The sequence below is a fragment of the Protopterus annectens genome, chromosome 3.part0 (genome assembly GCF_019279795.1).
Source record: "Protopterus annectens isolate FY-2018-M chromosome 3.part0, PAN1.0, whole genome shotgun sequence".
Classification (NCBI taxonomy): Eukaryota; Metazoa; Chordata; order Ceratodontiformes; family Protopteridae; genus Protopterus; species Protopterus annectens.
Genome location: NC_056731.1, coordinates 17470397 through 17494791, shown reverse-complemented (window position 1 = coordinate 17494791; position 24395 = coordinate 17470397). Strand labels below are relative to the sequence as shown.

The 24395-nt window shown below is 37.0% G+C and overlaps 1 protein-coding gene across 1 annotated transcript in view; it reads left to right on the top strand.

The window, feature by feature from the left end:
• MYO3A (myosin IIIA) overlaps positions 1-24395 on the top strand; it is a 2697794-nt gene that overhangs the window by 2478694 nt on the left and 194705 nt on the right. The window contains exon 31 of the mRNA XM_044064554.1: positions 13219-13369. Within this exon, the coding sequence (XP_043920489.1) occupies positions 13219-13369 (151 nt within the window). The remainder of the gene's footprint in view (positions 1-13218; positions 13370-24395) is intronic.

Below are 24395 nucleotides of genomic sequence, written 5' to 3'. Positions count from 1 at the left end.
AATACCATCCACTGTTTGGATTTATGTGGTATGTCCACAGTTTTGCGTGCTATATTTGGCCATTGTGAACAGACTTTCTGTTATGTGGCAGTTTACTGTTTAAAAATGTGGCTGCAGCTGCTGCATTCTGCCCATGAGTCATACGGGGGATTGTAAACACTTTTTGGAACAGCAAGTTGTATATGTGAGTGAGGGAGCAGTGTCAGCTCTGTTGTCCCAGCATAGCCAGGGTGAGGGTACCCATAACAGTCCGGGTGAGGCATGTGCCTCTGGTACATATGTTATGTAATAGTGCCATCCAGAGAGTGGTAGGCAACATTCAGGATACCTATACGTATTTGTGAAGTGTGTCCCAACCCACAGGCCTTTGACTTGCTAATATGGGTACCAGTGACTGCAGTAGCAGCAACCATTTCTGTTTAAAATTGCACGGCTCAGTCATTTAATTGTTTTGACAACCATGTACTTGACATGCAACACACTGGAATGGGAGCTAGGACTGTGGGTGGAAAAATATTAAGCTTGCTTGCTAGGAATATAACAGATTGAGCTACTGAGTCAGTACTATAACAGGTGTATTTGCAAGACATATGTGCATGCATACAATCTTTTACACAGGATTTGCATGAACATGTATTATAGGAGGGGTATGACATGTGACAGTGAACTGTCTGTCATGATTTTGTAATCTCAATGTGTACTGACTTGCCAGTACTTCAGCACATAGCATAGATTGTGTGACAACCATGCCAAATGTATGTGGCACAACTGTGGACATTCCGCAACAGTCTGTGCAGTTTTCAGCTCTACCTGATATCCTAGTCCTCACGTACATCCATCCACATTTATTTGGCTGTCTACTGACTTGGGTTCTGTATCACAGTCCCAAGTATGCTGTCATTTTTCCCAGTATATGTACAAGCAGTGTGTCACTGGCAATAAGGATATGTTTATGGAAACATCTGCTCTACTTAAGAGCTGAGTGGCATAGTTGGCTAATGCAGTGTGTTGTAGTTGACAGCTTCCCGACTTTGAGACTTTGCAAGGTTATTTTTTGCTGATGTGCATTACTGGCAATAAGGTTATGCTTATGGAAACACATGCTACTCTTTAGAGCGGAGTGGCCTGGTGGGCTAATGCACTGTGCTATAGTTGGTAGGATCTTGGGTTTGAGACTTGGCAGGACTGATGTTTTTCTGATGTGCATCACTGATACTCAGGATAAGTTTATGTAAACACCTACCCATCTTCAAAGCTAAGTGGCCTAGTGAGCTAATACACTATGCTGTAGTTGGCAGAGTCCCAGGTTCAAGACTTAGGAGGGGTGATCATTTTGCTGATGTGCAGAACAGTGTCAGAAAGACAGAAGGTGATTAAAGAAGTTTTAAGCAGCTTTGAGCGGGTCTGCACGATGCACAGTGACATGGCACGGTGCTTAGCTCCACTTAATTCCATGCTATTTCTAAAAAAAGAAAAGAAAAAGGGGGCGATAGGAAGGTGGTGAAATGGGAGCAAGCAGGGGGAAAAAACAATGTGAAAGGCAGGTAGGGATGTGCAGGACAGGTGTAGGAAAGGACCATAGCTTTCCATTTCTTGTACAACAACAGCTGTGCAGGTTGAGGACAATTTGGAATATGGAGCCTCACATCCCAGAAGGAGGGGTGTGGGCAACATAACTTTGTTGATTAATTGCTGTAATGATTGATTGTGAGCAGTGTAGGTGTGGGCAAAATGGAAAGCTATGTATGGGGTGACATTTTTTTGCAGGACTGATGCCCATTTTTTTTTTTTTTTTTTTTTTAAGGAGGGAGTGGAATGTTGGGGGCAGGATATAGGTACATGTGGGGAGGTAAGCTGGGTAGGAAAGGTAGCATTTGCAAACAGATATGACAGACAAGACAGTAGAGAGGGGCAATTTATGACACATGAGGGCAGTAAACACCTTGGATGTGGAGGGTGTTGTGGAATTGGAGAACAAAGTGCCCCCAGACAGCACATCTGGACTGAGCTTCCCACCCATTGGCAGTCACCTCTGCTCCTTCACGGCCCCAAAGGTGGCTGTGCTGCAGGTTGGGCAACGGGGTCACCCTTCCCCTCCAGGTCAGCCAGTCTGCCCTCAGTCTGGCGCAGTCGATTGTCCAAATCACTCTGGACATTCCTGCGCACCATCCTTGGTAGCTGTCGCTGGGTGACCACTCCCTCTCCGTGCCCGCCCCTGGGGGGTATGGGCCCTGTTGCCTGAAGCGGTTCCACCCATAGGTAGAGCAGAACCAGCAGAGGGAGCAGCTCCAGGTTAGGTCGCAGATGTGCTGGGACCTGGTGCCATGGCCGGTTGAGGTAGGGTAGGTAGACCTGCAGGAACCAACCTACCCAGTCGAGCTATGCTGTTGAGTTTTTTCAAAGTGTATAGGTTAGTATTGAAGATAACATGTGGTTAGTTGTAACAGCATGCAGAACAAGTCACATAATCCAGTAACATAACATGCCATAGCATATAGAGCACAAAAATAATTGGGATAACAGTCAGCATTGTAACAGCATGCCAGTAACAGTTATGGCATAAGGCCAACAACACAGGTAATTCAACAAGGTATGTTTGTATGCAACTATTGTCATGCATAATAATAATAAAACACAAGGACCAACATAATGTTTTGTGAACAACATATGTTAAAAGTAAACCATACTTGATGTATAAGAATAATAAATTATGATTCAGATAAGGAGTGAGTGAGAGAGAAAAGCATGCCATTACTACCAATATAGGCTATATTGTTTGCAGCAGATCTCTTCTATACTCTACAGGTCTGCCTGTACTTTATGTATACAAGTGCCCTATAGCTTTTTGTAGCACCTAAATACCTGTCAAGCTATTTGCATAGGACAGTATGGGCCAAGCTGTAGCACCTACAGGTACACAACTACAGGGACTATTACATGGCAAGGGAACATATGTGACTACCAAGGAGTACTGTGGACTGATGTGTGACTGTACTACTGGGATAAATCAAGTGGCTGTTAAATCTGTGTCCCAGGGATCTGGCAACAGAGATCACAGTCTGTGACAGTGTAACACATGAGAGACATGTATTGTACACAGTACAGAGAGTTTATGCTTATCATGCCGTCCTTAGCAGGCATTCACAGACACACCATGCATACAGCCGTACCAAGATTAAACACTTTTATTTGTTTTAATAACTTGTGCTAGTATTGTACTTGTTGACTGTTCATTTACTGCAGTCCCATCACCTGGCTGAACATTGCTGTTAACACTGTGGTACTTCTGGGCACACAGATTAGTAACCCATTTGAACAGCTACTACAGCCATTTATTTAACTGTAATTCTTGTGGGGAGAACATCTGTTAGCAATACATAACAGTTTCTGTAAATATTTAGTAATACGTGTCCCTGGATTTGAACCCCGGTCTGTGTGTGACAAAATGTACATCATACCTAACATTTATCACACTGAGCTACTGCTGAATATTGACTGAGTAATATATGCCTAGAACTCACCTGGTAACAAAGTGTGACCTGGTAATACAGGTAGAGTGCCATACAAGATTGCAGTGACACTTGAACACACATGCATTAGATTCATGCAAGACAGATATAGTAGGTGAACTGTGTATTAATACTTGGAATGCAGGTGTACACATTTATCCCCAGTGGATGGGAATATGTGTGATGTGTACAGACCATATCGGAGTGCTGCATTGGCTACCTGATCCATATACAGTTGCAGGTGGTATATCTGTAATCTACAGCTGTTACAGGTTCATACTTGCCTACAGCAGTGTAACTAAGTTCAGGAATGAATATAGGTGAAATGAAATGGTTAACACAAGACAATCCTGAGATAAACACACTATTATACCTTAGCCATTAGCATTCTAGGTTCAGATCTTAGTGTAGAACAAATATTATAATGCATTATATCTTGTAGTACACCTCCACATCTACACTGTAGCAAAACAGCATCGGCTAACCTTCAGTCACTTCATGGTATTATTCCCGTGTTTACTTCACAGCACTTGTAATACTCAATTTCTTGACCAGCAGCCCAAAACACACACAACATTTGGCACAACACAGCTTTATTAGGGGTGACATGAAACAGTGGTTGGTATACATCTAAGAGTCTTTATTGATGAACACTTGAAATAATGCAGGCATTGAAAGACAGCTATTATTCCATAATGTATGCAGTAATAACTTTATTTCCTTAACAATTCTGAATGCAGTTGTACTTTATTTCCTTAAAATTATGAATGCAGTTGATTTATTCCCTTAACATTATGAACGCAGTTGTACTTTATTACCATAGCATTATTATTAATACAGTATAAACTTTTATTTCATTAACATTATTAATACAGTAGTAACTTTTTTCCTTCACATTAGCAGGTTTCATGCCTTCATCTGTAATGAACTGCACCTGGCATTACTCACTTATATCAGTCCAGGTCTATGACCACATTCATTGCAGTACACTCAAAACAGAATATACTTACTGGCAGTTAGTACTGTACGTTGTTTTATTTATATTACTATATATTGAAGATATATCTGTACTCACCACACTTTTGGCACAACCTGGCCTGGCACCCTGCATGGGCCTCCTGGTTGGGAGCTCTCTCCTCTGCAGCTGTTGAGAGAGAATAATACCATTATGCATACCTGTCTATCACATATTCATACCAGAATTTTGTAAAACAATCTTACAATACTAAAAAACTTGGGGGCATTTTCCACCCAAGCATATTGGATCCATGTGGCCAAGAGATCCCCCTTCCTATGATCAGGTCATCATAATAGTGATGCACCTGCTCACCTGTGCGGGGGATACCAGTTGCACTGGTGAGGTTGCATGCCACCTGGTCCCATGCCTCTGCCTTGTACTCTGATCCCTGGATCTGGCCCTGCAGCAGCTGGACATCATGGTTTTTAACAAGGAGTCCAACCATGATCTTGGACTCCAAAATGCCCTAACACTGTGCCCGGAAGCATTGACCCTCTCCAACTCCTCCCATAGTTACTGCAAGGGTAAAACTCCAACAGGTTGTGGCTGTATTCCTGCCTGTTCAGCTTAAATAAGGCTGTTTTCCCACCCTTTGCCACCATTGAACCATTTTTAAAAATGTGGCGCTTTGCTTAGCACTGCACAAACCCACTGAGCTCAACTGAGCATTGCTTAAACTGGCTATGCTTAGCGGTGTGAGGACTCTTAAACTGGGATTGCTTAACAGTGCCTATACCAGCTAAGTGGAGTTTAGCTAAGGGCAAGCCACACTAAAAAAAATAAATAAATAAATAAAATAAGACTAAAATTAAATTATTTGTTTATTGCTACTACATTATTATTATGTGCATGTCTTGCACTTATATATTTTCTGACCTTCTATATTTTAAATTTTTTATCTTGGAGTGTGTATTTTAGGTATTGTGGACCTCTGTGTAACTGGATCTTTTATCCTCGGGTCTCCACTGATAATGGTCTTCTGGCCCAGCTGGACTAATCCAGTTAGCATATGTCATGACATACATCAATAATATAAAACATTAATTTATAAAACATTGCTATCAGATGTAAAAGCTGAATGGCCTGTCTGTGCATTCAAACTGTGCATCTACTGGGAACAAGGCCGTGACTCGTAACAGTTCAGCTACGTGAATATGATGACTCTGGCTATACATTTCTGTTTAACTCTCAGCTACGTTTAAGCACTGCTGAGCACCACACCACACAAACACGCTCAGATATGGTTAAACATGACCTTGATGTTAAAATTAATAATATCCAGTTTCTGTTTTTAGATGTCTGGCATGTGTCCATTGCTAAGCGCCACACCATGTAAACACAAAAAGTAAAAAAAAAGAAATAAAATATTATGCTTTTATATTTCAGTGTCATCCGGCACTTTAACAGTGCAGGGGGTATGTTACTCATCTCCAGACACTGTAACACATCCCCTACACTGATTCTGTAACCTATGTTACACAGCTCTCTCTCAGTAGCCCACCTTCATTAATATGCAAGGCGTGCTGCATAGGGGGAGCCACAAACATGGTCACAGTACACTCCATGTAGGCTTTCCACTATTCCTACAGAGAGTTTATTACATCTTCACCAATGGGCTGCATGTTAAGGGGCCTTTTTCAAAGACTGATTCTTCCATATTTAAAAGAAATTGATTTATGATCAGAAAGTTATTCCCATCAAGATATTTAAAAAAAATCAACAAAATCATGTCTGTTAATTTTCAACTCATATATCACTCATGAAATCATTGAATGAAGCATGTCAAGGAGCATTTTTTCAAACACTAATTCTTCACCATGTAAGAGAAATTGACCTATTTTGGTTTATTTATTTATTTATGTTTTGTATGGTCTACGTGAACCTTTTTCAGACTAAGCAAGTGAGTATTGCCCAGTTAAATGATTTACTCAATCACACAACAGGCAACTGGTATTCTAAGGAATCAAACCCTGTACCTATTGGTTGCAAAGAACAGCTCACTGAGAGTCTAAAGCCTTACTTCTCAGCTCTTACTGCCAGAGCAATTAATTATCCAACCCATTACTTATTCAGAAATTGAAAAAGTTATTTGTGGACTTCCTGTGAAAAAGGTATCTAAGCCAAATGAGCAAAGTTTTATCAGGCATTTAAACATCACTTCGTTGGCTAAATTTTCAATTCTTTAGATTTTATTTGGGTCGTGTATTTGACTGTACAAGACAGCAATCACAGTACTTCCAAAAGACTCTAATGGCATTCTTTTTGTAAATAATTGTAGGACAATTTCTTTATTATAGTTAGATGATACACTCATATTAAAAGTGCACATATTCCTATTAAAAGATTAAAAATAATATTACCCCAAAGGCAGACAAGGGGGTCCAGCTTAAATTAGATTTTGGTTTAATCCAGCTCAGTTGTATACAAACAGAAATATTCTATAAGAACCCTCTTTCAGAAGTTACAGAAAATATTTCACCAGTTGGAATGGTCCTTTCTCTGAAACACGTTGCAGGTTTATGTAATTAAAGGCCAGTTTTTCAAAAGATGCTAATTACTGTATAGTGGCAGTTTGGCTCAGGTAATTATGAATGTTGTTTCACTGTCCTTCTAGTTGGAAAGAGGCCTGTCAGGGTTGGTCACTTGATGCTCACGTCATCAGCTAAAAGTGCACATACTCCAAATATTGCCAGAAACTCACTCAGCAAAGGATATATGGTCTGTCATTATCCAGTGCCAGATATGGACCGGTGCTGAGAAGCCAAAAGCATTGTATGTTAATCAGTATGGATGCATGCAGGGCCTAATGATGAAATGTGAATGGTCTGCATGTAGGTAACCCTCCTTCTTAACAGCACTGTCATACATAAATACATATACATGTAAGATGGCATACAATTTATAGGAAAAAAGCCTGGATTGTTTCCTGCTGGACTTGTGGATTGCTGCTTTTGGAACTGTTTCCTCTGTGTAAAATAGAAATGTGAGAATACAACATGCATCTTTATTTTTGACTTTAGTTGTTATATTTGAATACATGAGTTTTATTAATTATTAACATCTAGAATATAAACACTGTAATACTGAATTTTCCCTTTACTTGAGTCTGTCTGTCCATTATATATAGTGTACTCTATATGACTGTATGTTATACTCCTCTCACAGTGCAGTAATCCTAATGGCATTTATTGGAGTGTTTGATGTAGTCACTTGGTGACTACTGATATGTGGTTCTTTAGTTTTGTTATGGGTGTGCTGTCAGAGGTAACATTGTAACATAGGGTGGTTATAGTAGGATGCACATCAGGACACTAATCATTGTGTATATGAGTACCTGCACTACCACGGGATAGGCCAACATACTAGAATTTGACTGAGTGTATGGCAAACTCACAATTGCTGATTGAAAATCGGACTTCATACTTAGCCATTATATAACTCAGCCTGTCTGCAGTAGATTCAAACTTTCATAATGGTGGGTGACACTGGTGACTCATTATGTTGCCTGGAACAGAAATAATTCTTACACAGGGCACAGGTGGCATGACAGGTTTGTTTTTGTTTTTTAACTACCATGAATGCATGGATGTTTGGTATAATCTGATTACAGTGTTGAAAAGTATGTGGAGGAAGTAGTCATTATACAACTAAGAACGGGATGTACATGCAAAGAGATTGTAAGATCTTTCTGGACAGTGATGAATAACATGTGTTGTTATTTATAGTAGTTTAAAAATGACCCATGCAATGGAGTGCTGATAGTGTTGGCAAAATTCATGGTTTCATAATGGTTGATTACTTAACATGTTTCTTGCTGTTGTAGTGATACAGTCATAGAGATTGTATATTTTATTACTTCAACAATTGCATAAATTGATGCATAACTGTTTGACTAAAACAGTACAGTCTTCGTTTTGTGGCTGCACAAAGAGCAGATATCATCATGTTTTTCTGTTTGAAATCATGTATGCATATAATATTTTTTCACCTGCAAAGATCAGTTAAGAATTATTGACATAGTTACACCTCAGAGAACATTATCTACTTTAAAGCATTGTAGAACAGAATATTAATGGGGGGGGGGGGGTCATTGTATAATTTTCTGTAACATCAGCACACAGGTCAGAAATGGCCTATGACCCAAATAAGATGGTCAGTTAATAAGATCCCATGATTAATGTTATGTAAAATTATAAATACTTGTCATTTATAAATATTTCTGGTAGCAACGTAAGCCAGAAGAAGCTTATTCGACACATCATGGTACTGCTGAAAATCATTTCACTGATACCAACCATCATCTACTTGCAGATGTTTGTAGTCGTTTAATAGTAATATATGCAATGTATAATAATTCTGTAAATATCCAGTGCAGTATCCATTTAAAAGCATTGAGGAACAGCATTTCAAAGGCCCATTCAGCACACTAGTCAAGAATGGATCCTGACCGAAATGGAATAGCCAGTGAGTTAGATAGTGTGATTTATTTTAATACACAATTATTAATACATGCCATATTAGCATTTGTATTTATATGTGAAATAGAAGAAGTTTAATGGTAATTCACAGTAAAAAATGAAATTTATATAACACTGGAAATTACAGTATTTAACTACAACTAATCTGCATATTTAGACTTTTTTAATATGTTTTTGTCAATAACACACAGACATATACATAAGTATCATACTTCTGTAAATATATCTAAAGTGGATTGATGCCAACAGAATTGTTTCACAAACAGTTCAAGGATACATTTGCAAGAACAAAAACATATCCAGAAAGTCTGGTGAGAGATATTAATATTTGTCGATATACTTCAGTAGTAGAAATTAATTAAGCAGTAACCCACACCTGGGTGTGGGTAATGCTGGATTTACCCATGGTTGATGTGGTTTGGTCATGAGGGCAAAACAAAGACAACCGTGGGTAAATCCAGCATTACCCACACACAGAAGTGGGTTATTGCTATTATATAATGACATTATGTAAGAAAGAAAAATACTTACTTTTCTTAAATAATGGCATTGTATAATGCCTCCATGCTGCCCTTCTGCAGCTGTCCGGTATTCGTATTCTGCGGCAGTTCTGATGTACTGCGCATGCATATGCTTACGCATTACATCAAAGCTGTGTGTGGAAGCAATGGAGAAAGGAAGATCTCCATTGCTTTTTTAAATGTGTCTCACTATGTTAAAAGAGTTTAACATAGCGAGATAGCTTTAAAAAAAGCAACGGAGAAAGGAAGATCTCCATTCCCTTTTTTAAAGTTGTCTCGCTATGTTTAATGAGTTTAACATAGCGAGATATCTTTAAAAAAAACAATATAGAAAGGATGATCTCCGTTGCTTTTTTTATGATATCTCACTATGTTAAACTCGTTTAACATAGCGAGATTACAGCAATGGTAAGCTCTTCCGTTCTCCATTGCTACCAAAAACACAAAAAAATCAAGACTTATACTAATGGAAAAAGTCCGGGCGACCGGACCTTTTTCCATTAATATAAGTCTGATTTACAATGGGCATGCTGACCAATCAGTGTGCACATTTTGGAATATTAATGGGGGGTCATTGTATAATTTTCTGTAATTTAGTGTTCAGTGTAAAATATCTTTGTATCTTGATGAGAAATACATATCACACTGTGAAGAGAACTATGTGTTGAAAAAAATGTGTGTTCATTTTCCTTTCTAACTGTTGCAGTTCTCAAAATATTTATTTTGTATAATGACATGATTCATATTTGTGTTTTTATTAAACTCCTTAAAAATCAAAGACAAGTGTAGTCGAGGAAAGAATCCATTAAGTGGTAGGGGTATGTTATACTCCTTCTGCATGGTAAGAACATGTTAAGTAAGGCCAAAGGTTATGTAGTTATTGTAGGCTTTCAAGTAAAGTAAGTATTCGGGGCCACCCTGGAGATATAAAATGGAAAGAGGTGCAATATATTCAGGCATTAGAGTTCAGAGTCCCTTGGGTACATATGTAAGGTAAGAGGACATGTAGTTTATGCACACATTAGAACATTAGTAAATATTTTGAGTCATTTGGGACTAAGTAATATGGGAGCAGGTGAATATGTGTAGGAATTACAGCTTAGCAAAGTGTTTTTGTATAAATCCTATATCTTCTTTTAAATAGCAAAAGTGAAAGAAAAGCATAGTCTACATAATATTTTCACTTTAATAAAGATAACATATACAAATCAAGTTTCAAGACACAACAACAACAACATACAAATCAAGTTTCAAGCAATGAGAGTATAACTTTGATTAGTTTTAGCATAAGCGATACTTATACTTTAGCAGTACATGCAAACTATGGCAGATATGTACATGTAACATGATTCTAAAGCAATGTCCAACCCACAAAGGCAGCATCAGTCAAGATCTGATACCCCACAGGGCAATTCTACTATGTCCTGAAGAAGAAATAAATGGGTACCCTAACACAGTCCTTTCCAACGACTGTCATTGTCTTTCATTACTGTTAAAGAAAAAACAATGCTCCATCCCTCTGTGTGCATATAAATATCTAATAAATGACTTTAAATTTACATGGTTCTACCATGAGAAATATTTTGACCAATCCTTCTAAGACTAACAGCAAACCCAAACAGTCCTACCAAAGCTTAGTTGTGTAGTTCCATTTGGAAATGCAAGTGAAGTAGAAGAAAGTGTAGTTTATACAGGCATTAGAAGTTACTGAATATTCTTAGTCCCCTTGGGGACCTAAGCAAAGTGGAAGGAGATGTAATGCACATACATCCGTCACCTACAAAGGACCTACTTTTCCATGTAGTTCAAGCAACAATGAATAGCATGAAACTTATTGTCTGGTGTGTATTTTCCATTATAAACTGTGCAGAAGGAGACTAGGTTAGTTGCAGCATTCACTGTAAAGTATTTATTAATTGGTTAAAATGCATAACTAACATTGCATGCATGCAAACATACATGAATAAGTTGGTTTCATGCTGAGTACAAATGGTGCAGTTTAAAGGACTGATGGCAGAAAAAAGTCACAATGCATTCAACAATGATCTGCATTTAGGCTACAACTATGTACTAATTGCACATTAAACATTCTAGATTTGAAATATATTATTCAAGTGAAATACAGAGAAAATGCTGACAGAAGTAGTGATTTCCATAACTCAGGTTGTAAAGGAAATTCAGAAGTAGTTAGTCACACTAAATTAATGTAACCATGCAAGTAATCAAAGTCAGAAAATCAGACTTGGAGAAAATAAAAATCAAGATATTTTAAACTTGGAAATCATAACAGAAACCCAGAAGTATACAGACCTTGTCATTCTGTTAGATTAATGCTTGACTCTGTTGGACTATGTGACTGTTATTTCTCAGCTTTTAATAAAAGTGCTGTGCTAATGTTGTGATTTATAAACTATAGAAAATGGGAAGTTATTTTGTCCTTGTTCAGTCATCTCCTAAGAAATAATAGTAGGATTGCAATATCTTTCAAAAAAGTAGTGAAGAGATTACTGGAAATTGCAACTGTGGTTTGTGAAATACGAATTATTGTCAACATGCTGGACAGAAGGTCTAAAAGTTTTGGGCCCTTACAATCAGTGTTACAGGAATTTAGGGGGAGACTTAATATTGGTATTCAAAGCAGGTAAGGATACATACTTAAAGCAGAGGTAAATCCTGAAGAACCAGCTTCAAAGTAGTTTTTATGCAAGATGGGACCTATTTGCAGTTAATAAGGGTTTTTAAATTTGTCTGAGCAACAATACATGCAGAGAGCAAACTATTTGGTTTAGTAAGAGGATGTTAGGAAAACTTGAATAAGCTCACTGAAAAAGTCAAATAAAGCTTTGGTAAAATGTCAGACTCTACTAGATATGCATATGGCAAACATAACTATACAATGCTCTAAAGATGAGTGTACATAGCCAATGGGATTGCTGATTCTGTACTAGTGTGCATGTATGTATGCATGTATGTAGGTGCCATTACAAGGGAGATAGTAGAAGAGCTGTCAGTGTAGATATACGCACATTCTTGTAACACCGCAGTATGTGTTGATAGGGTGAGTAATTTAGGCATGGAGAGGACAGAGGGCTTATATTTCATATGCTTGAAGTGTAGGTGAGAGATATATGTACTACCTCAATTCAGCCCCAATATGGATTTCATTTGCCAAAGCCAGTGGCCTACATGGTGGACGCTTTTGCTTTTTCTCCAGAGAAAAACAATTATTAAAATATGAAACATGAAATATACACTTTGCACAGACTGCACCATGGATGTTACTATTTTTCACAAATTTCCACCATATAGTACTGGCACTGATTACCATGCAACTTACATTTTTTTCCAAACTTTTGCATGCACTTTTTTTTAAATGTAATATAAAATACAGTCTTTTACTTTTTGACGTTATAGTTTCAGTTTATCTGTACCACATAATTCATTCTCCTCACTAGTGCCCTTTTCTTAAAATATATTTAAATAGCTAGTGTTGCACATAATTTGGTCATTCTGTGCATTGTATTCGATTGTACTGCATCAGGAGACAGCTGAAGCACTGTATTACAGCACTGTTTCATTCTTTAAGCACTCACTCTAAAACTGCTATTAAATCTCTTGCGACACATCTAGGTTTGGAACCAGTAATGTGTGAAAAGCAAGAAAATGCAATGTTGTTTGATTTTATTTTTTAGATTACTAAGTTTTCCGAGGAGTACGTAGCTCTTCAACAAAAGCTGAATGAAATGATCCTTACACACCGCCTTAAGCCACTGAACCGTATTTATGTCAAAGAAAACTATTCAGATGAGCTACCTTTGTCAGATTTTCCACCACCTCCACCACGTGAGTATCTTATTACACAGATTTTTAAATAGATGCATTTTGTACATAATTATTAATCAGACTGTAGCGTGATAAGATAGACAAAGGAAGATTCTAGGTGACACAGCAGTTCAGTAAAAATGTAATTTTCATAAATAATATTTCACAAGGTTCCAGCTATAAAATACATGTCACTGCTTTTTTTTATATAGGCAAAAACATATGTTTGTGAAAGATTACAGTCAATGGACTTAGCCATCTGTAATGGCCCAGAAAAATGCTTCCCAGCCATTTTGGCAGTATTCCAGATAAATGAAAGCATGTTGCAGAAAGCTAGCTTTTTACAGTGACTGATTATTGCTGACTTTCAGCCAAAAAGGGACATTAATCATAAAATATCAAGGGGTGAATGGTGCATTGTTCTCCTGCAGGTGATGCTTTAGTACTTGTAATTGCTGCAAAGAGTCTAAATGATAATAGTATCTGTGTTCATCGATGCATCCCTGGGACAGCAGAAAATTACAGTCGATAACTCTGATGGCACAGAAAGTCTTTTTATATGCCGAGCATGGGTGATGCATCTTTACTCAACACTCAGCAGCTTTACATGTGTTACTTTCAGAGAAATTCTAGATTTATTTATTTATTTATTGCTGCACCAGAAGTCGGGAATGTTAATGATGTATATGCATGCATTGTTTTATTGTTTCCCCTTGTATGAAAAGATGAAAATGCTCACAGGTTTCATCTGACCACCATGTCTGATTCATTTACTTTTCTTTTCACCTTTGAGAATATAAAATGAATTGCATTGCCACACTGAAACAGAGACTGTAGGCCACTGTAAATAAATGGCAAGTACAATCCCTTTTATTTCTCTTTTCTACTTATATCTTCAGTTCTGAATTGCAAAACCCCTTTTCTCTTAGATTGTATGTTCAGACTAACCATCAAGTATTCATGCCGTGCATAAATGAAAACTATTCACTAACTGTGGCAATAGATCTAGATTGCTAGTTTAATTATCGTCCCCTTCAGGACTAAGGCTGCCAGGTCTTAGAGAGCTCAGAATTAAAAATTCCCTAGGCTATATGACTATTCCTAGTTTACCCATAATGCTTTGCAACTAAGGAGCTTCCTTCAGACCTCTGTAACCTAACTAAAAGCAAAGCTAAAAAAAGAGGCCACAGAGTACCTTGTTCCAGCAAAATAAGGCATGGGATGGAAGAAGGTTATGGTACTGAAGATGGAACTACCAGCTCAGATCTATTATTTTTATGCGTGCAACTTTGATATCCAGTGTTGTAGTTCCAGTTTCATCACTTTCTGGACAGATCCCCAAGCTAAAACATTAGGAGTTACTATAAATAACTTCTGGAGGGAATAGGTCCCTCGTAACTGGAGATCTGAAAAAAAAATCAGTTGGATATTAGAGTCATGTTAAGCATGTAGCAGGAGTATGGAGTTTTATCTGAATAAAAATAGGTAAATAGTATTGTGACTAGAATGATGGGAGCTCTGGGACACATCCACAGTTCAACAGTTTGTTTGAAAAAGATTAACCATCTAAATGCACTCTACTGGCAGTCTGTTAAAAAGGACAAAGTCTGCAAAATATTTTTGGATGAGGGGATGAATTACAGCCAGTGTCATAGTTCTTCAGTACATAAGCAGAATCTATGAAAATGGTTAGTGCGCTGAATGTAAACCATAACACTGAAAAGGAAAATTCTAAATAGGCTTTAAGTAGTATTGTCAAATCTATCAGCCTGACAGGAACAGAACTATTCTGGAGACTAGGACCCCAATCTCTGTTGAGAAGGAAGAAGTCAGAGCTTGAAATTGCATCAGTGGGTAGGATTTATTTGCGTAATTATAATTTCTCAGACTGAATGTTGCAGTTCCACCTAAATATTACTTCTTACTAATATGATCTTGAATGCAATAAATGATGGTTTACTAGATCAAGTTTCATAGATGGGTCTGGAGAACATCATATAAGAATGGAAGAAATGGACCGTGTAGCTGAATATGAAATATTTACTGTTGTGACTCTTCTTGGCTAATGAATAGGTACCCACTAGAAATGCCACATAGTATCTGTCACACTGACAAGCAAAGATGAGACTCGCTGCATGACTACACCTCAGTAAGTATAGAACTAAGTGCTGAAATATGCACAGACTAACAAAAGGACCAAGGATATTATGTTTACTTAACATGACAGTCATTTGAAGAAAGTACCAGTGACACAACTGAAGAAGAAGAAGTAATAGGCAAACCCTTAGTGAAGACAAAATGTAAAGAGATGTGAATAGTGAAAAAATTTCTATAAAGTCACAGATGGGTGTCTTCAGATAGAAATAAGTAAACTTTGTAAAAGGCCACTACTAGTGTGAAGTGACAATAAAAATGTCAAGTAATAACCAGGACAGACAGCAGAGTTGTCTAGGAAGAATAATGCAATACAATGAGCGGTATTCAGCATGGATAGCTCTAAGTAGATAAGGCAGGATAAATGAACAATGATGGATGTAAGAATCTCATTTACTAGTTCATAGGAATAAGAGTGTTGTATGTATTCTAGCAGAGAGAATTCAATGAAAATCAAATAATTTCTCGAGAATGTTCAGGTCAATAGCATGCCAAACAAGGACTGCAGCCAAAAACGATGGTTGCAAGGAACCTATAGCCTTTATCTATAATGAAGTGGCCAGAACATAGAGTAGAACTGGAAAGAGAGATTAATTCATCCAGGTGAAATATATCAGATAGCTGGGGGCTGGAAACAAAACCTTGTCGATGTACTTACCTACGTTAATTTTGAAAGAGAGGAGGGGATCATTACTGCAACTCAAAGAAAGCCTTATGCCAAAGACAGAAAGTAGAAAGTATTGCTTCTTTGACCAAGAACCATACTAGTACTTTCCTGTTATCAAGAACAAATGAAATATCAAAGGTATGAAACTGAAATGTCCTGTTCAAAAAAGAAATTTCTTACAAGGAGGTGCTCAAGGTAAAGCTGATATCTGCACTGATTAGAACTGTGCAGAATGATCTGCAGGAAAACAATTGGTTCTTTGAAGATATAAATTAAGATAGCAAAGGGTATATTATAACTGAAACCAACAGAATCACACTCTAAAATAAAGTACTTTGGAGTAGATAAAGATCACAGGTCAGCCTGCTTACAGACTGAAATAACTACTGAGGATAAAACAGGTAGCACAGTCTCACTGCAGTATGCAGGGTATAAAGCCGGGTGATCTCTGGGCTGCATAAGCAGGGAGCTGCTTAATCAGGAGGGTGCACATGCATAGAAACACTCATGCACCTCTAGAAGGCTAAAGCAGGGTTGTGGGGGATTAGAGCACACCACACAGGATCGTGGGGGATTAGACCACACACCAGCAGCAATATGATGCTGCATTAATGCCCCCGATCTCCTCACTAGCCCAGAATGTGGACCAAGTGAAACCTGGTAGAGAAGAAAGACAGTCCAGTAGACCCTGTGAACAAGGAGTGAAGATGATGGCAACTGAGTTTTGTTGTGGGGAGCTAAATAAAAGAAGTGCAAGAAGTGCATACCTGAAAATGGTTGTGATAAAATATGTATGGGAAGAGCCCCTCAGCCATACTCTCTACTAGGGCCCTCTGACACAACAAGGACATAGCTGGGGTCCTAGAGAAGAACATTCTCCTCATCAATAACATTTATAAGTGCCTAATCTTGATACACTACTAAAAGTGGTTAAGGTTGTGTGTGATGATAGTGTAAAACCTGAAAAACATAAACATCATGTGCATAACTACAACAGCAAGTCACAAATGCAGGCACCATGGAGATAATGTTCATGTCCTAAAGAATATATCACATGAAGATCAAAATTTACATTTGTTAGTACTAAAATTCCAAAGGAATACTGAAACTAAAGTACAAGTTTCATAGGAGGTGTATATCAACTGACAGCCCAATCTCAATCCTTTGTACAGAACCGATATGTCAGGGTCAGAGTATAAGTGGATATAAGACCAAGTGTTTTTCTGATGGTTACCAGTAAGAGATTTGTGAAGAAATCTTTAAAATTTACAGTGTAGTAAAAGAAAGGTCAACCACTGATCAGCTAAATCAACAGGGCCAAATCTTGAATTATCCACATGGGATTCAGCATCAAACAGAGCTTACTTTGTCAAGATAGGCTCAAGAGCTCAACCTTAACTTGAATGAAATCGAATCCTTCTTAGTATGATTAACCCTGACTCTGGATGGCTCATGTTAGTATAGGGGAAGGTCGTCAGAAAATGGTTAACAGCAAAACTGAATCTGACTTGGGTCAAAGTCAAAAGAATGGGAAAGGTCAAGATAGATGTGAACTTAACATTACGCAAGAAGTCAAGATTAAAACTGTTGAAATGAAGAATGCAGGCTGCCACCAACACTGAAGCCTGAGAAGGGCAAATAAGAGGGCTAGACTCAGCAGAAATTGTTCAGCTCTAAAGAAACATATATGTAGTCAGACAAAAAAGAAACCTGAATGTTTTACATTTAACACTTATACAGTGAATATTCATGAGGATAAATTTCTTATCCCAAGAATGATTTTTTCTCAAATAAATGCCACAAGAGATAATTTTCTAAGTATGAGGTGATGCCTCCAACAACCTTAACTGAATAACCTAAGTTTAGTACTATTAGAGAACATCAGTGGCATTGTGCTTCATGTCTTAGAAATAAAAATGTGTAAGAAATTAAATGAATACCATGAAAAGGAAGGGAGATCACCAAAATGAAGCATTTAATTCATTCAGACTATCTGAGTTAACAAATGAAAATCAGTAATAAATAAATTAGGTAATAAAAGTTGCAAATACTAATTTTAATATAGAAGATTGTGCAACTGTAAGTAACCACAAGAACAGACTGCTGAAATCAATATAAACTGCATGAAAAAGGACTACAAATGCACCTAGCACTCTAAAACTAAAAATGGTAGCCTGGAACCATTTATAAATGTGACTGTATCTTATCCATGGCAGATGAGATCTGGAGAAGAACCCTTATTTGTATGGGATTCTGGAAAAAAATGAGGGGACTGGGTAGTCTGGGAAAGTTTTAGATGATGGTAAATCTAAATCCCACTAACCCTAGTTCAGAATGTGATGAAGATCGAACTCTCAATACAAGTTACAATATTGTTTCTGTATTTTTCTTGAGAAAATGCTTTAGTTTAGTTTAGAGCTTTCAAAAGTGATATGACAGAATGTACCATTATCATGAGAGCATGTCTTGTAACTGGCACCCTAATGGCTCTACTACCTTATCTGGGGTAATATATCAACTTAACATGGCCTCTTTCTTCATGCTTATCACACTGTTTTATTATTTCATTTAGATTCTGCTATACCCTTTATGTTTACCTCCATCATGATCACAGCAGACAAGTCTACTTCTTTCAAAATCCTAACTTTCCAGCATCTTTCTTATCAGACATATTTATTGTATTATTGAAACATATAACAGCTACAAAATTAAAGCCCTCAACTTCTTCCTGTTTATTCCGAGATGCTTAGCTAAAGCTATCTTCTCTATTGTACTGCTGTGCTGCATCTTTTCTCCACAAGCTTCCTGCAAGAAAGAATCAGCTAATCTTCTGGCTCATTTATATTTAAAAACTTTGCAGCAAATCATTATTCAGTTCCATAACTTCAAACAAAAATGTCTTCTTCAGGATCTGAGATGAAGGTACACAAGAATGTTTTAACTGTATTGTTTTCATTAACAGTTGGTAATATCAAAACATGACTCGAGAACTTCACATATTTAATTTTAAGAGAATTTCTCCTAAAGGCAGATACCAAGAGGTTATTCCTTTTATGTTCCTCCAATGTTATCTCCCTTCCTTTCCATTTTCACCAGCTTTTGTAGTATCAGCCTAGATATAAGAAAATGTGCTATCTGAGTCTCTCTTCCATCAGGCATCACTAAACTAAAACTCTGTTCAGTAGACCACAACTGAGTGTTTGCTCATTTCTCCTCATCTTCTCTCATCTCAACTCCTTTTAAGAAACATATTGCTGTTACTTCTGTGAACTGCCTGCCTAACCTGCATTAGTTCACTATTCATGTCTGGTGTTTTATCTGTGGTACACCTTCTGACATCGTGGTATCAATTGCTGGCATGTTTGCAATATTCTCTTCCAACTTCAGTGCTGCAAATTCTTATACAAGAATAGTAAGTAGATTTTCCTGCTGCCTTGGCCAAATTTTGAAAGTCTATATAAAAAACACATTCATTTGAGGACTTTCAAGATGGCTGCACAGTGATCAACAGCTTAATTTCTGCTCTCCCAGTGTGAAAATCAAAACAGAGAGCTAAGGGCCAGTAACTCTGCCAGTTTTAGTAAATTCATTTACTGAAAAGTAAATACACTGCCTGGACACAAGCAAAGAAACTTAAAGAGTGTGAAAGAAAATCATATAGAAAAGGTAAAGGGAAATAGTGAGTGGAAAAAATCCTGCAGCTACTCATCTAGAGGAAAAATAAATCAAATGTGCTCAGAGCTGATTAAAGTAATAAACTCAAATGAGAAAAGGCTGGAAAATGGAATAAGCTTTAATCATATATTCAGATGAACTGATAAAATTGAAAAAATCAGAAATGAAGAAAATGCTGTCTGAGTATGAGACTGCTCATGAAGAGATGTTTCAAAACAATGGTAGAGTTAGAGGACAGAGCACACAGGGAAAACCTGAGATCTTCTACTATACCAGAGAAACAGCATGGAAAAAATGTATTAATTTTATGAAAACACAAATAAGCAACTGGCATGGTATTCCACAGCAGGATTTGTTAATTGAAAGGGCATATTGTGTGTATGCTCCAAACCTGGCCATGAGAAAGCAGCCAAGAACTGTATTAGTAAAAATGCAATCATACCACCAAAACAAGTCAATCCTGACAAAACTCTGACAGAAGGGCAAAGTATTTGGAGACATTAGAGAATTTGTGGAAAATGATTATTTGCTGTACACCAAGCAGAAGACAAGCAGACTTATCTCAACAATCAGAGAATGCCAAAAGGCATATGTGAGATTCAAATTGCTGTATCCAGCTGTCTTCAGAATATTTTTTCCTGGAGGATTAACATAATTTTTTGATGCAGAACAGGCTAAGGAGGAAATACAAAAGTGTGTCCAACAAAAATGAGCCATCAAACAGAAGGGGACCCTGCTTATCATTCTCCTGATAATAAAGTGCATAGAGAGACTTTGCCAGTGAAACTTTTTGCAATGTTCCAAAAATGAAATGACAGACAGAAAAAGCACGGGAGTTGACTAAAAGAATTGGGAGTACTTTGGACTTAATGGGAGTATGGGGTTGGGAGATGGAGATGAAGAAGAAGAACAGCAACACTGAAATTAGATATTGAATGTGATGTTATAAAGCATCAATCACATTTGTGAAATATGGCTTTACAAGAAAAAGTGGAAAGATTGGACTTTTGCCAGTTTTGTTGGACTTGTGGGAGATTGAAAAGCATATTCCCCACTTCATGTCATTGGAATGTCACTGAAATAAAGGGGGGAAGGTAACTGTAAAGGAATTTTGTTCTTAACTGGAGTTGTATAAAACATGTCTTGATATAAATCATGCTATATAGTAAATCATTTCCAGTTATTGTTGCACATGCTAAAGATACTAAAGTAAACAAGTATCTTTTTTTCTTTTTTTTTAGTTTTAAGAAATGTAGGCATTATAATGTAAAAAGGAGGCTTGACAAAAGCATGTTTAAGTTAATATGCTATAATATTTTGTTGTTGAGGTGGGGGTGGGGTGTAAAAGTGAACAGATGAAAACAGATGTAGAGTTGATATGTTTTCTCTTACATTTATATAGGTGAATGTCTGGATTATGGCCCTTGGTTTATTCTAACAACAAGGTGTGTGTGTGTGTGTGTGTGTGTGTGTGTGTGTGTGTGTGTGTGTGTGTGTGTGTGTGTGTGTGTGTGTGTGTGTGTTTGTGTGTGTGTGTTAGCAAGTAAATAAGAGAACACTGAATGTAATGAAAAGCTTTATTTTAGCAAATAAATGTTCAGTGTGACTTGAGAGGTCTGCAGCTGAGGACAGCTGAAGACAGAAGTACTTTTTATTCTTATGTTTCCATGGAGACAAGCTAACCACAGGCAATAAATGCTAGAGCACTTTTTAAGGATAGAAGTTAATGTTTTCTGAAAGCATACAAGCTGTTTTTCATACCTGGGAGGGGAATAAGGATAAGGCAAGAACATACAATGTAAGTAAGAGTACAGGCTGTAACATGCACCTTAATATAGATAACCTTAATTCTAGGTTAGATAATGCCTATGGATGCAGCTGATAGTTTGGGACAACTGTTCCTATCAGAAGGGTTAAAGTTCATTATTTAAAGATGTACATAGATTTGAGTGTTTTAAGTTAATAGGTTATGGGGGTTTGCAGGTGGGGTGATATTTGGTTGTTCTCATTATAGCAAAAATGTCTTGTAAAATGTGATATAGGTTCAAGTGGAGATGACCAGAAACAACTGTATAAAAGATCAACATGCCAAACATTAGTGGGTGTATGAAACACAAAAGCTGGAAATAGACATTTCAAAAAGCTGCCATATATAATAAGTTGGAATAATAACTTATTATAATGGCTATACTATCCATATTATTTTGGAATGTGAACGGCTTTGCATGTATAGCCAAAAAAGGAAAGGGTACTGAAATGCAGAGTGCAAATAGCAATGCTACAAGAGGCACATTTGGAAAGAAGTGAGCAAGTGAGTTTGATAAAGAAAGGATTTCAGGAGGGATATTCTGCAGAGTATCAGGGACAAATTAAAAGTGAAATACTTAACACTAATTGCTAGAAAAGCTCCAATAATGGCAAAAGAGTGGGAAGGTAATAATAGCAGATTTGTGGGGGCTACTGGCTAGGAAGGAAGATTATGCTAGCATGTATTTATATTCACCCCAAAAACTGCAGTTGTAGAGCTTAAGAGCATTTTGGGAGGCATAATCATTATTCGGCAGGGGATATTATTTACAGCTGGGATTGGGATTTGATTTGCAACAGTGAAGATGTATCTGGGGGATCTAGAAGGGAAAATGTAACAATCAAGGGTAGATGTCTGAAGAAATTTATGAAAATATTTGGTTTGGAAGATGTGAATTCAGTAGTAGGATCTCAGAGAGAATTTATGTATTATTTACCCAGGTACAATAACTGTGTTACACAAGACAGAAATTATATTTCATAGGAACATGTGCATTTAATTGAAAGCCTCAAAACATAACCAATAGCTATTTCAGATTATGTGCCAATAACAACTAAGATAACATTGCAGGATAATGAAAATGAAGCATGGGTGCTTCCCCACCTACCTGTTACAAAGAGTGGAATTTAAGGAATGGATATTGGAATTTATTTTAGAGTTATTAGGGAAGATAGAAATATCTTCAGAAGTTATTGCTAGTGGGTGGGATAAAACAAAAGTGGAATTTAAAAATAGAGTAGCAATAAAAGAAAAATAAAGAGAGATGTGGTTAAGAAGTAATGGGAGTTATTCAGAGTGGCTGACAAAGTATTGCAGAATAAGAGGAATCTTGTATAACAAGAACTGGTGTAACTGCAGAGAGCTAAAGAGAAAATAAGGGAGTATCTGTGTAAGATCAGGTTTTACATTCTCTTTGCATAGGCCTAGAAATGCAGCTATATTAAAGCAGGCCTATATCTTTATTTTATATTTTACATTTTACATTCAGTTTTAATGAATGCAGTTTCAAAAGAAATTAATGTTTCAGTGAAAGATGCAAATGACCTCAGAGAAATAACCTTCAGGCAATAATACTGATAAGAATAAACTGTGTTAACAGAATGTATAGTAAGTTGAGTACAAACAGATCTTGTTTAGATGATATCAGGTTTGGGAACCAAGGTTAAAGAGCCGAGTAGAGCATTTACAAGGTTTTGGTATTATTAGGAGAGATACTTTAGACACAGAAGACAGTAAGTTTGTTCAGACTAGTACACAGCAAGTTACTAGAGTGCAGTCCACATAGGTTTGGTACAGACAGTTGAGACTGAGTGCAGAAGTCAAGCCCAATATCCAGTATTTCAGAAACAACAGAAAAGCAGGGTAGTTATTATTAATTGCTACTCAGGGAAAAGGAACAATTCTGAGTACAGAAACTATGGACAGTATAATGAGTGCAGAAACTATGGACATATTTATAGTTCAGTTTATTTCAGTTTGTCATCAATTATTTGAGACAGTAACATTTGATTTGGATACTGTTGACATCCATCTACACTCTATGCTGCTACTATATAATAAACCAGCTTTATCAGAGCTGGTGTGTAAACTTATATTCTGAAAGGTACAAAAAGATTTGGCATATAAAGGAGAGAATGATGTATATGACACTTGTTCAGCACAGATCTGGGTAACAAAAAGATAATGCAATTCATTTCTGTCATTTCAGCTTCGTTACAGTATCTTACATTTTCATACAGTTCCTTTACTTCTTACAATCTGGATAATATGCATGAGTTTAGAAAGACTGCCATTAAGCAACTTTTTTGATAATAACTCCTCAGCATGAAAACTTTTAGTGCAATGACTTAGGCAACAGAAAGTAAAAAGGGTTGTTGCCAAACTTAGGAAGCCTATAGTAAGAAAAATAACAAGAGATCATGTAGATGTATTATATATTTTTCTGAACATTGTATGGAAATTTGCATAAAGTAGATAAATATGGAAGTCAAGAAAGAGCCAAATGGAATAATTTATGGAAGACTTGTGTATGCCAAGGTTAGAGGTAGGTGAGGCTCAACAATTGACAGTTAAGATAAGAGGAAATGAAATAAAAATAGTGACATACAATCAATTTGCAGGAAAGTTTCCAGAAATAGATAGTATTTCTGTGGAAGTTTGAAAGCTAGGAGGGAAGAAAGTGATAAAGATCTGGAAGCTTTTTTAACAGCATTTTAAAAGGAGGGGAAGAGCAAACATCCTAG